Raw genomic sequence first — 12,593 nt, 5'->3', positions numbered from 1 at the left:
CGTACGCCAGGGATGGGTCCTATCTCCATACCTTTACAACCTGTATGCAGAACAGATTATCTGAAAGGCTGGGCTCTATCAGGAGAAGTGTGGTGTCAGGATTGGTGGAAGATCTAGTAACAATCTGCATTATGCAGATGACACAACCCTGCTTGCTGAAACTGAGGAGGATCTGAAATGCTTGATGCAGAGGGTCAAGGACTGCAGCCTTTAGTATGGATTGAGACTCAATGTCAAGAAGACAAAGATTTTGACCAGCATCAGGATGGATGGTGAAGAGATTGAGATTGTTAACAACTTTAGTCCACTTGGCTCCACGATCAACACTCTTGGCACCAGGAGCCAGGAAATAAAAAAACTTATTGTGATGGGAAAGTCTGCTGTTAGGGACCTCTCCAGGGTACTGAAGAGCAATGGTGTCACTCTGGAAACTAAGGTGCGTGCAATCACTTGTTATGCATCACAGAGTTGGACAATGACTAAGGAGGATAGGAGAATTGATGCCTTTGAGCTGTGGTGCTGGAGAAGCGTATTGAATGTACCCTGGACTGCCAAGAAAACAAACAGATTCAACCTGGAGAGGGTTAAACCAGGCTGCTCCTTAGAGGCAAGGATTCTCAGGCTTCATATGACATATTTTGGACATGTTCTAAGGAGGGAAGAGGTCCTTGGAGAGGGACATCATGCTTGGGAGGGTGGAGGGGTGGTGCAGAAGGGGAAGACCCTCTATGAGGTGGATTGATTCAGTGGCGGGGTAGTTGGGATGGAGGTGTCAGAGGCAGTCAGATTGGCACAGGACAGAACAGGGTTTAGGGCTGTTGTACATCAGGTCGTTATGAGTCACAAGCGACTCAAGGACTCAGCGGCACATAACAACAACAACAAATGAGAGAATATCAGTTGAGGTTGTGTCTATAGTTTTTCCTCTTTTGAGATAACAAAGACATTAAAACAAAGAAATGAGAAAAGGAAATGAAGCAAATTCCAAGTCACAACACACAGAGTAGCAACAAGAACTTTCCTTCAGCGTCAAAAGGGTGAAGAGCTGTGTTTCCAAGCCAAAGGCACCAGCTGCTCTATGAGAGAAAGACTATTTACTACCATGGAATTTATTGCCTCTGAAAACCTGTTAGAACTGTGAGTCGTATCCAACTCCATGGTACTCAATGATAAATATATGTGAGAAAATAAAATCAAACCACTCAATTTATGGTGTTTCTGTTATGACATCACTGTTATCACTGTTATCGATATGTCAAGTCACTTGAGACTCAATGTACAACAGCTCTAACGCCCATCCTATCCTCAGCCAGTCTCACTGACTCTGACATACCTATCCTCACTGCCCAGTTACTGTATCAATCCATCTCATCCGGGGTCTTCCTACCAAATCAACTACTAGTAACTGAAGTCTACAGCTGCTCCAGAGGAGCAAGAGGGGCAATCTCCTTCTGTTTAATTCATACTCACTGAAACCTGTCGAAGAGTCAGCTTTGGGTCTATTTCGACTTATTGGCAATGAGAGCTGAAAGTCTGTAATAAATCTATTTGAATGCCTATGTCTTTCTTTTTTTACCTAATGCCTTTTTCTGTTCTAAGACTCCATATTCCATTTACCTGCCCTGGCTCCAAGGGATCTTCTAGGCTTCTCTATGTTTCACAGACCTTTCTTTCAAGCTGACCTTGACAGTTTTAAGGAATCGTGGTAAAGTATACTGTAGGAAGAACCTACACTGAGATTTCTTGAGTTTTTTCTCATTATTACATTATGGTGATGGTGTTTATTTTGAGGAAGACTACAAAAAGTTATTGTTTTTATCCTATCAAGGAAATATGTTCTGGACACAGGCATCACTGTTGACACTGACCTTCATGACTAGGCTGAGGTAGCACTTCTGACTGCTTTACTGGAAAACTCTTATGTTCCATTCCATAGACTCTTTGGAAAAAAGTCTCCAAATATACTTTGTTGTTGATGTCACATACTATCCAGTCAGAAGTGACCAGAGCTAACCCTTCAGTGACTTTTCTGAGGCTTTAAACTGCATAGGAGGAGACTGTCCATGTTCTTCCTCAGGACAGTTGGAGGATTCAAACCACATCCTTTGGGTTGACAGGTCAACTCCTTCCCACTATGGCACCAGAGCTGCTACAACTGTATTTTAAGAGTGGATAATAATGCTCTTTTAAATATCTTTTCATGTGATTACTTGTCACTTGTATGTTTTAAGTGGTGAAATATTTCTTTGTGCCTACAGCAACTTTAGATTTTTTTTCCACTGTTGCATTTTAAGAACGTTGTTGGTATGTACCATAAAATCACAACTGACCCATAGCTGACCATTCAGCAGGTTTCCAGAGGCAGGAGATTGCACAGGAGATTGTTCATCCTTCCCCAATGGAGCAACTGGGGGGGGGCTGCTCAAACCATATACCTTTAGGTATTTTAGATATGAATATATGTGGTTTGCAAATACTGTCTCTCAATCTGCAACTTGTCTTTTCATTGCCAGGTTCTTTTAGAAAGCAAAAGTTTTCATAAGTCTAATATATTGGTATCTTTTTAACAGATCATATTTTATTATTCAACAAGCACTAGGTCCCGTGTTATATTTACATCCCATTATGAGTTAATCTAATAGGTACATAAGGTATGAAGTTTAGGTTGCAGTTTTCTTGCTTATAAATATCCATTTACTCTAGTATAATTCTTCCAAGACTGACTTGCTTGTTCTTTTGTCAGTCCATAGGAAATTCAGTACTCTTCTTCAATATTACAGCTCAAAGGCATCAATTCTTCTGTTATCTTTATTCACTGTGTAGCATTCAGATGCATAACAGGTGAAAGGAAAGACCATGCCATGGATCAAGCACATCTTAGCCTTTAAACTGACATCCTTGTTCTTTAACAATCTGGAGAATTTGTTTTTTAATATTTTTATTTTATACTGGTTTGCATAAAAAATTTATATAATGTTTCACATTTCCCTTCCTTCATATAATCATTCCTATACACTCTAGTGTTTTTTTTATTATTTTTGTGTGTGTAAACTGTCAAATCGGATCTGACTATTGTTGCTGTTATGTGCCATCGAGTCATTTGCAACTCATAGTGACCCTATATACAAGAGCTCTAAATGCCATTCTATCCTGCGACAACCTCGCTGTCTCAAACACATTCATCCTCACCACTCCACTCAAAGAATCGATCCATATCAGAGGGTCTTCTTCTGCGCCGCCCCTCCACTCTCCCAAACATGATGTCCCTCTCCAAGGACCAGTCCCTCCTTGCAACATGCCCAAAGTATGTCAGACGAAGCTTCAGAATCCTTGACTCCAGGGAACATTCCGGCTTCATCCTCTCCAGGACAAACCTCTTTGTTCTCCTAGCTGTCCATGGTATATTCAACACCCATCTCCAGCACCACAACTCTAAGGCATCAATTCTCTTTCTATCATCCTTATTCACTGTCCAACTCTCTGATGCATAGCATGTAATTGCAAATACTATAGCCTGGATCAGGTGCACCTTAGTCTCCAGCATGACGTCGTGGTTCTCGAGAGATCCCTCACAGCTGACTTTCCCAATGCAATTCATCTCCTAATTTCCTGACTGCTGTTACCAAGAGTGTTGACTGTGGAGCCAAGTAAACTAAAACTGTTAACTATCTCAATCTCTTCACCATCCATACTGATGCTGCCAATTGGCCCAGTGATGAGAATCTTTGTTTTCTTGATATTGAGCTTCAATCTGTATTGAAGACTGCAGTCCTTTACCTTCTTCAGCAAGCGCTTCAAGTCTTCCTCAGTTTCAGCCAGCAGGGTTGAGTCATCTGCATAATGCAGTTTGTTGACGAATTCTTCCACCAATCCTCATGCCACATTCCTCCTTGTACAGCCCAGCATCTCAGATGATCTGTTCTGTATACAGATTGAAAAGGTATGGAGACAAAATACATTCCTGATGGACCCCTTTCTTGATTTTGAACTATCCAGTGTCTCCCTGCTCTATTCTGACGACTGCCTCTTGGTCTAAGTATAGGTTTTGCAGTAGCACGATCAAACGTTCTGGGATTCCCATTCTTCTCAGAGTCAGCCATAGCTTGTTGTGATCCACACAGTCAAAAGCCTTTGTATAGTCAATGAAGCACAAATAGACATTCTTCCGGTATTCTCTCGTTTCTGCCAAGACCCATCGTACATTAACTATAATATCCCTAGTACCGCGACCTCTTCTAAATCCAGCCTGCACATCTGGCAGTTCTCTGTTGACATACTGTTCCAAACGGTTTTGGGTAATTTTCAGCAGAATCTTGCTTGCATGTGATATCAATGATTTTGTTCGATAATTTCCACACTCTGTTGTGGAAAGATTCGCTGGAGAAGCTCAGTATCAGCAGTGAAAACCAGGATGGGTGCTGACTGTGGGACAGACCACCAACTACTCATATGCACGTTCAAGCTGAAGTTGAGGAAAATTAAGTCAAGTCCACGGGAACCAAGATTTGACCTTAAGTCTGTCCCACTCGAATTTCAAAACCATCTCAGGAACAGGTTAGAGGCCTTCAGCACCAATAAGTGTAGACCAAATGAGCTCTGGGAGGATATCAAGAAAATCGTCCATGAAGAATGCAAAAGATCATTACAAAGGCTAAAGAAGAACAAAAGACCAAGATGGATGTCAGATGAGACTTTGAGTATTGCATTCAAGCGCTGAGAAGCCAAAGCTAAAGGAAGAAATCAAAGAGCTGAATAAAAAATTTCATAAGACACCTTGGGATGACAAAGCAAGATACTACAATGAAATATGGAGACAGCTGGAGTCAGAATCAAAAGGGCCGAACTCGCTCAGCATTTCTTAAGCTGAAGGAGTTGAAAAACAAATTCAAGCCACGGGTGGAATACTTAAAGATAGTTTGGGTAGAATGTTGAATGATCCAGAAGTATCAAAAGAAGATGGAAGGAGTACAGAGAGTCACTGTATCAGAAGGAATTTCACACAGAGGAATTTCATCAAATAGCATATGAGCAAAAACCTATGATGAAGGAGGAAGTTCAAGTTACTATGAAGGAATTGGCAAAAAATAAGGCTCCAGGAGTTGACAGCATACCAATTGATTTATTTCCACAAACAGACGCTGCCCTGGATGTGCTCACTAAGTTGTGCCAGGAAATCTGGAGGACAGCCAGCAGGCCAAGTGACTGGAAGAGATTGATATTTGTTCCCATTCCAAAGAAAGGTGACCCAACAAAGTGTGGATCTGACTGATGATACAGGTGGAAATTGTCCTTCCCTCTCCAGCGGAGCATCTGGTGGATTTGAACTGAGAGCCTCTGGGATTGCAGTGCAACTTCCTGCCACTAGAGCTCCTTTATATACTGTTTTATAAAATTAATCACCACTGAAGTATGCCCACCATTAGCTTATCTTTCCCCACTGGATTTTTACATTTCCTTTATCCCCATTCTCCATCCACTAAATTATGTAATTTAAGATTTCTCCCATCTACCTTCACCCCTCTGGTCCCAACTATTCCCCTCCTGGACTGTTATACATGTTTTACTAATTGTCCTTCTATTTTTACAATAATGATCTTCTATTTGTCCTTATGAGACTGAGTTCACTTAGCATAATGTTCTCCAGTCTCTCCCAAATTATGTAATTTTTAAAATTGTTGCTCCTGAGTGCTGCATAATATTCCATTGTGTGAATGTAGCAATAATCTCAATCCCTTCCATTGTGGTTGAACATCTGTATCGTTTCCATGTTCTTTTGATGGTAAATAACACTGCTATGAACACTGCTGTACAAATCTGTTTGTGTCTCAATTCCAATTTCCCTTTATTTCTAGCAGTGGAATAGCACAATCGTATGGTGTTTTTACGTTCAGCTTTCTGAAGAAATGCCAAGTTGTCTTCCAAAGGGTCCACCTTTTTTTGATTTTGCACCTTTTTAAAATCCCAGAAACAGAATTTAAGAATTCTAATCTCTCCATATCCTCTCCAACATTTATTGCTTGCTGTCCTATTAAACTTTGCCACTGTTAACAGGAATGAGATGGTATCTCATTGTGGTTTCTTTTGCTCTTTATTATTAACAGTGATTTAGAGCATTTTTCTGTGAAGGTCTTTTCCTCATTTTTTAATTATCAGTCTTTTTTTTTTGTGGAGGCACAGAAGTACTATGTAAACCTTTGTTATGAGACACTTCTCTGAGATGGTGTTGTGAAATGTTTTTTTCCCAGTTTCTTATAACTGTATTAGAACAAGTCTTTGATGCTCATGGAAAGGTTCAGAAGGTCCAACTCATCAATTTTATTCTCTTCTGATTTTGTATGGACAGTAGATTTTCCAAATGCAACATGTGTTTTGATTGAGCATCCAAGTTAAATGAAATCATTGACAATTTCAATCTTTTATACATTTAACCATAATGTTGCTTACTGGTCTTGTGGTGAGACCTGTTTGTTTTTGTTACTGAGATATAAACCATAATGAAGGCTGTAGTCTTTGATTTTTCTGCAGCAAGAGTTTCAAGTCACTAGAATGCTCTTTGGAGACAAAGAAGGTGAAACTCTGTTGCATATTCTTAGGGCATGTTCTATAGTTTCCACACTTTGTTGGGTCACCCTTCTTTGGAATGGGAACAAATATAGATCTCTTCCAGTCAGTTGGCCAAGTAGTTGTTTTCAAGATTTCTTGGCACAACTTGGTGAGCACATCCAGGGCAGCAGCTGTTAGCGGAAATACGTCAATTGGTATACTATCTATTCCTGGGGCCTTACTTTTTGCTATTTCCTTCAAAGCAGCATGAACTTCTTCCTTCATCACCATAGGCTCTTGCTCATATGTTATTTCATGAAATTCTTCTGTGTCTGCCAGTTCCTTTTGATACAGTGACTCAGTATATTCTTTGCATCTTCTTTTAATACTTCCTGGATCATTTACTATTCTGCCCAAAGCATCCTTGATTATAGCAACTCGAGGTTTGAATTTGTTCTTCAGTTCCTGGAGCTTTAGAAATGCTGAGCGAGTTCGGCCCTTTTGATTTTCCGACTCCAGCTCCTTGGATATTTCATTGTAATATTTTGCTTTGTCATCCTGTGCTGCCCTTGTGAATCTTCCGTTCAGCTCTTTAGTATCTTGAATTCTTCCTTGTGCTTTGGCTTCTCTGCATTCCAGTGCAATCTTCAGAGTTTCTGATGACAAGGAGGATGACAAGAAGGAAGTAGGAAAAGCACAACTAACATTTTGGTTTTTTTTTTAGGGAAACGTTGTTTAATGGTAAAGCTCAGCACACTCCAGCATGGGACATGGCCTGGAGTTGAAGCAGCAAGGACAAGTAGTTGACCCCCACGGAGCTTCACACGGCGAAGAGGATGAGGAAGGCGACCATCAAACAGAAGAGTCCCATGGTCTCAGACAGGGCAAAGCCCAGAATGGCATAGAAGAAGAGCTGCTGCTTGAGAGACGGGTTCCTGGCATAGCCAATGATCAAGCTGCCAAACCCTGTCCCGATGCCAGTCCCTGAGCCAGCCACACCAACTGTGGCAGCCCCAGCACCAATAAACTTGGCCACTGTGTCAATGTCCCAGGAGACAACACTTGTCTGGAACTCCCTTCTGGCCACCTGGAGCAGGGAACTGCTGCTGCTGCTGTAGGTAGGCTGGTTAGATGGGATTTCTGGCCTACTCAGGAATGAAGCAGACGCAGGCCTAATTAGACCTTTGGTACAGCAACGAATCATAGCTGGAGTAATGAGTAATGCCCCGGTGGTCTGCATATTTTCAGTCTCTTGGCTTTAGCTACGGGTCTCAGCGCTCAGCTCCCACATTTTGGTTACTGACATTAGTATTTTAGAGCATATGTATGAAAGATTAAATAGAAAATAATTTTCTTGAAAACAAACAAACAAACAAAAACGCAGTTCAAATCCACCAGATGCTCTGCTGGAGAAGGAGGGACAATCTCCTCCTGTACTAGTCAGATCTGATTTGATGGCACACACATAAACACATAATAAAAATTTAAAAAAAGAAAGAAAAGAAAGCCTGGCCTTTTCTCCTTATCTCCTTCTTCTTATCTCCCTTTGAGGATGTAACTTTCTAATCTATTATTACTATCTACCATCACAAAAAAAAAGAAAACCCTTAATAAGACAGATTGACATAGTGGTTCTAACAATGGTGGAGATGGTGAAGGATAGGGTAGGTTTCAGACCCACTGTTCAGTGTCATTATGAATCTTATCTGATTCAGTAGCACGTAACAACAACAAAATATCAAGAATTTGTGAAATACTGTACAGCTTGGATGAATCTAGAATAAATTATGCTGGGTACCATAAGTCAATCACAAAACGTCAATTACAGTACAAGATTAGCATTATAAAAAGCTAAGGAAAGGGCTCCACACAGAAGAAATCTTGGAGATTTAAGAGGGATGTGACGAGAGGGAGTTGTTGTTGTTAAGTGCCGTCGAGTCGCAGGCGACTCATAGTGACCCTATGAAGGAGAGTCCTCGACGCTTGGGAGAGGGAACCAAAAATTAATAAACAGATTAAGTTGGGTAAAAGAAAAGAAATCACACTATAAAGGGTTGATGAGACATTCTAATTTATCAATTACACTAAACCATGACAATGAATGTTATAAAAATATTTTATGAATAATAAATATGATTTGTATGTAAACTTTCACTCACACAAAGAGAAATACTATCTTTCTAGTATTGTCTGTTTTCAGCCAAGATCCATTTGACATCAGCAATAACATCCTTTCTTCCAATGCCTCTTCTGAATCCAACTTGAATGTCTGCTGATGGACTATTCCACCTGTTTTTGAATAATCTTTAGCAATATTTTGCTTGTGTGTGATATGAACTATGCTGTTCCATAACTTCTGCATTCTGCGGAATCCTCCTTTTTTGGGATGGGCATAAATACAGGTTTTTTATTGAGCAGAGAGCTGACCTCTAAATTTCTTAGCACAGACTAATGAGCACATCGAGGGCTGCATGTGTTAACTTCAGAAGGTTTATTTTCTGTCAACGCCTTCAGTGTATTCTGTCTGGGCTTCTTTCTTCTATTGCTTCTTTAAATGATTCAGTAGTGACCCACTGGTTTTAAGAGATTAACTTTGTGCATGCTGTCCATCATCTTTTTTTTTTATTAATTTTGATGACCCTGTGCCATCCTCACAACGTCTACCATGCTCAAGGCCAAAACTAGTCAATGTGTCAATCCATTATCTTGGAGGGTCTTGCTGTCCTTTATCAACCTGCTACTTTTCTCAGTATGACTTCATTCTCTAGGGAGTACCCCATTATGATATTATGCCCAATCCTGTGAGGCAAAGTCTCACAGTCTTGCCTCTTAGGAGAACCCAGGTTGCATTTATTTCAAAGTATAAGTTTATTCTTTTGATAGCTAATGATATATTCAATATTTTTTACACCACAATTCAAAGGCATCAATTATTCTTCATTCTTCCATAGTCAGTGCCATTAATATACCTTTGTTGTTAAGAGCCACTGAGATGGAACCAGTTCACAGCTGATCCTCCATCAGGTTTTCAGAAGCAGTGAATTGCACTGGAGGAGAATGCCCATCTTTCTCCCCAGGAGAAACTGGTGGATTGACCCACCTGCTTCTGCAGCTTTTCACTAGACCATTAAACTCCTTAATATATCACCATTATTGTTCTTATGTTCCAGTGAGTTGAGTAGGACTCATAGCAACACTATCAACAACAGATCTGAACCTTATCGTATCCTGAACCTTCCTTATTCTTGATTCATTTAAGCCCACTACTACAGACACTGTATCAATACATTTCTTTGAGGGTTTTTCTCTCTTTTCCTGACCCTCCACCTTTCCAAGCATGATGTCCCATTTGAAGGAGTATTTTCTCCTGACAACATGTGCAAAGTATGTGAGAGGAAGCTTCACCAACTTTGCATTCAAGGAACTCTGGGTGCACTTTCTCCAAGACATATCTCTTGGTTCTTTTAGCAGTCCATGGGATACTCAGCACTCTTCTCCAACACCACAGTTCAAATGCAGATTCTGACACTGACATCCTTATTCATTGTCCAGCTCTCAGATGCATAGCAGGTGACTGGAAAGACTGTGGCTTGAATCAGGTGCACCTTAGTCTTGAAACTGACATCATTGCTCTACAGGACTGTGAAGAGGTTACTGACAGGAGACTTTCCCAATGATACTGTATAATTTAAAATGTTACCAATCAAATCTAAAGTGTTTTCTTGCTAGATATACAGAATTCTTGATGGTTTACAGAGATGTTTAGTAGTTCACTTTCTGCTTCTATTAAACGCCAATCTTCTGAACTCTGGAAATTATAATCCATCTTCAAACTTCTGAGAGTATTTGAGGAAGTAGAAGAAGGAAGTATAGTTACTTACAAATTTCCACTCAAGAGTCTGAACTACCAGCACCTTCATCCCTATATACAAACATCAGTCAAATCCCTATACAGGTATCAGTCAAACTCATTCAAATCTGACCAACATGAAATTTTAAGGAAATCCTCAGCGATGTATCCAAGTTGAAATGACTATGAAGAAGAGAAATTGTGACCAATTATGTAAAAACTCACAATTCTCTGTGCATTTATTATATTTGAGAAAAATGGTTAAACTTAAAGAAGAAACAGCGGTAGAGTATTTTCAGAGGAGGATCATCGATTTTTATTAATAATGTTGCATGAAAAAGGATAATTTTATACTCAAGTAGCTATTTCACTTAAATTGAATATGAAAGTTCAAGTGATTAATTTATAGTAAAACCTTTGCATTCTGTTTTTCTTTTCTCCAATATAGCTAGATAGTATAGAAATTCCATGTATTAATACTGGATGTTTCTAGGGAAACTAACCTTTGACCCGGACATCACTGTATCGCTGAAAATGGTGGTAAGCAGCTTTCCAGGGATTCCGATAGTGACGCAGCAAAGTAATAGGAGGTCTTGGACGCACTGGGACATACCTCACACCTTCCTCATCTATTCAAAAGGGAAGGGAAAAAAATGTTAAAGAATGCAGTTTAAATTTTCAAACTTCTTCCAGGCAAAATACCATTATGTGATTGCTAAATCTGGCCTGTGTAATCTGACTATGCAAATGACCTCAGAGATGGACTCTCCTCACTGAAGTCAGAAAGTCACACAGGGTAATAATATTCTGCCTGAGCAACCATTACCGATATATTCTTTGGGAGGAGACTTGCGTTTCTCAGCCTTCACCACGAGACTCTTGGAAGGTGTTTTCTCATCATCCGTGCTGTTTGCTTCCATCATGTCACCCTCCTCTGTGGAAATCACATGCTGCTGCTTTCGAGGCTTTTTCCTGGGGGAAGCACCAGGTGGCAGGTCACTTGTAGCCATGGACAAGTTGTTAGCCAGCAATGCAAGGGATGGAGACACAGAGCTAGTGGCCAATGGAGGAACTGCTGTTACAGGAGAAAAAGAGGACAAACTTCTATGAGAACTCAAGAATATTTGTAAACACCTGACTAAGGAATTAGTGCAGATAGTTAAAATTATTGAGACTTGCACATCTCTCCTGATTTTAAACCATGCAGTGTTTCCTTGCTGTGTTTGGACAACAGCTTTTTGGTCTGGACTGTATGAAGAAGAATGTGGCATTAAGATTAGAGAAAAATCATCAACAATCTGAATTATGCAGATGATACAATCTTGAAAGCAAAAACTGAAGAGTACTTGAAACACTTGCTGCAAACGATCACAGACTACGTACAGTCTTCAATGTGGATCGCTGTTGGTAGGTGCCACCAAGTTGAGTACAACTCATAGTGACCCTATGAACAACAGATATGAACTCTGTCCTATTCTGAAACAATCTCTGACATATTCAAGCCCCATTGCTGCAGTCACTGTGTTAGTCCACCCGGTTCAGCATCTTCCTCTCCTTCGCCATCCCTCTACCTTTCCAAGCATGATGTCCTTCTCCAAGAAACTCTCCCGGCAATCTGCTCAGAGTATGTGAGACCAAGCTTTGCCATCTTTGCTTCCAAGGAGCAATCAATCTGGGTTCACCTTCTCCAAGACACATCTGCTTGTTCTTTTGGGAGTTCATAGGATACTCAGCACTCTTCTCCAAAACCACCGCTCAAAGACATCAATCTTTCTTTTAACATCGTTATTCTCTGGCCAGCTTTGGATACACAGCAAGTAACTGAAAAGACTATGGTCTGAATGAGGCTCATCTTAGTCCTCATGGTAACATCATTTCTCCTCAATAGTGATTTCTTCCCAACATTAAGAAGATAAAAATCCTTGCTACTGGACAATAGGCAACATTATGGTACATGGAGAAAAGATTGTAAATGAGTTCAGAAGTTATAAATGATTTCATTTTACTTGGATCCACAATCAACATCCATGGTAAAAGCAATTAAGAAAGGAAAAGACATGTTGCATAGGGAAAATGTGCTGTCAAGGACCTCTCTAAGGTGCTAAAGAGTACTGATGTTACTTTATAAAGACTAGGGTGCACCGGATCCAAGCCAAAATATTTTTTTTTTAGGTTTTTATTTTTGTAACTGTGGGTAACA

General features: G+C 40.2%; 1 protein-coding gene and 1 pseudogene across 1 annotated transcript in view; both read right to left on the bottom strand.

Annotated features, from left to right (window-relative positions):
- The window catches only part of LOC102852103 (histone deacetylase complex subunit SAP130-like), a 138,434-nt gene that overhangs the window by 7,854 nt on the left and 117,987 nt on the right, over positions 1-12,593 (bottom strand). The window contains exons 16-17 of the mRNA XM_006903120.1: positions 11,220-11,468; positions 10,897-11,022 (exon numbers count right to left, since the gene is read on the bottom strand). Of these exons, the coding sequence (XP_006903182.1) occupies positions 10,897-11,022; positions 11,220-11,468 (375 nt within the window). The remainder of the gene's footprint in view (positions 1-10,896; positions 11,023-11,219; positions 11,469-12,593) is intronic.
- On the bottom strand, positions 7,364-7,783 carry LOC102851277 (annotated as a pseudogene).

This window comes from Elephantulus edwardii, unplaced genomic scaffold (assembly GCF_000299155.1).
Source record: "Elephantulus edwardii isolate Elephantulus edwardi_28Jun2011 unplaced genomic scaffold, EleEdw1.0 scaffold00512, whole genome shotgun sequence".
NCBI classification, from domain to species: domain Eukaryota; kingdom Metazoa; phylum Chordata; class Mammalia; order Macroscelidea; family Macroscelididae; genus Elephantulus; species Elephantulus edwardii.
Note: the sequence above shows the minus strand (reverse complement) of the source record. Positions and strands in the feature narration are given on the sequence as shown.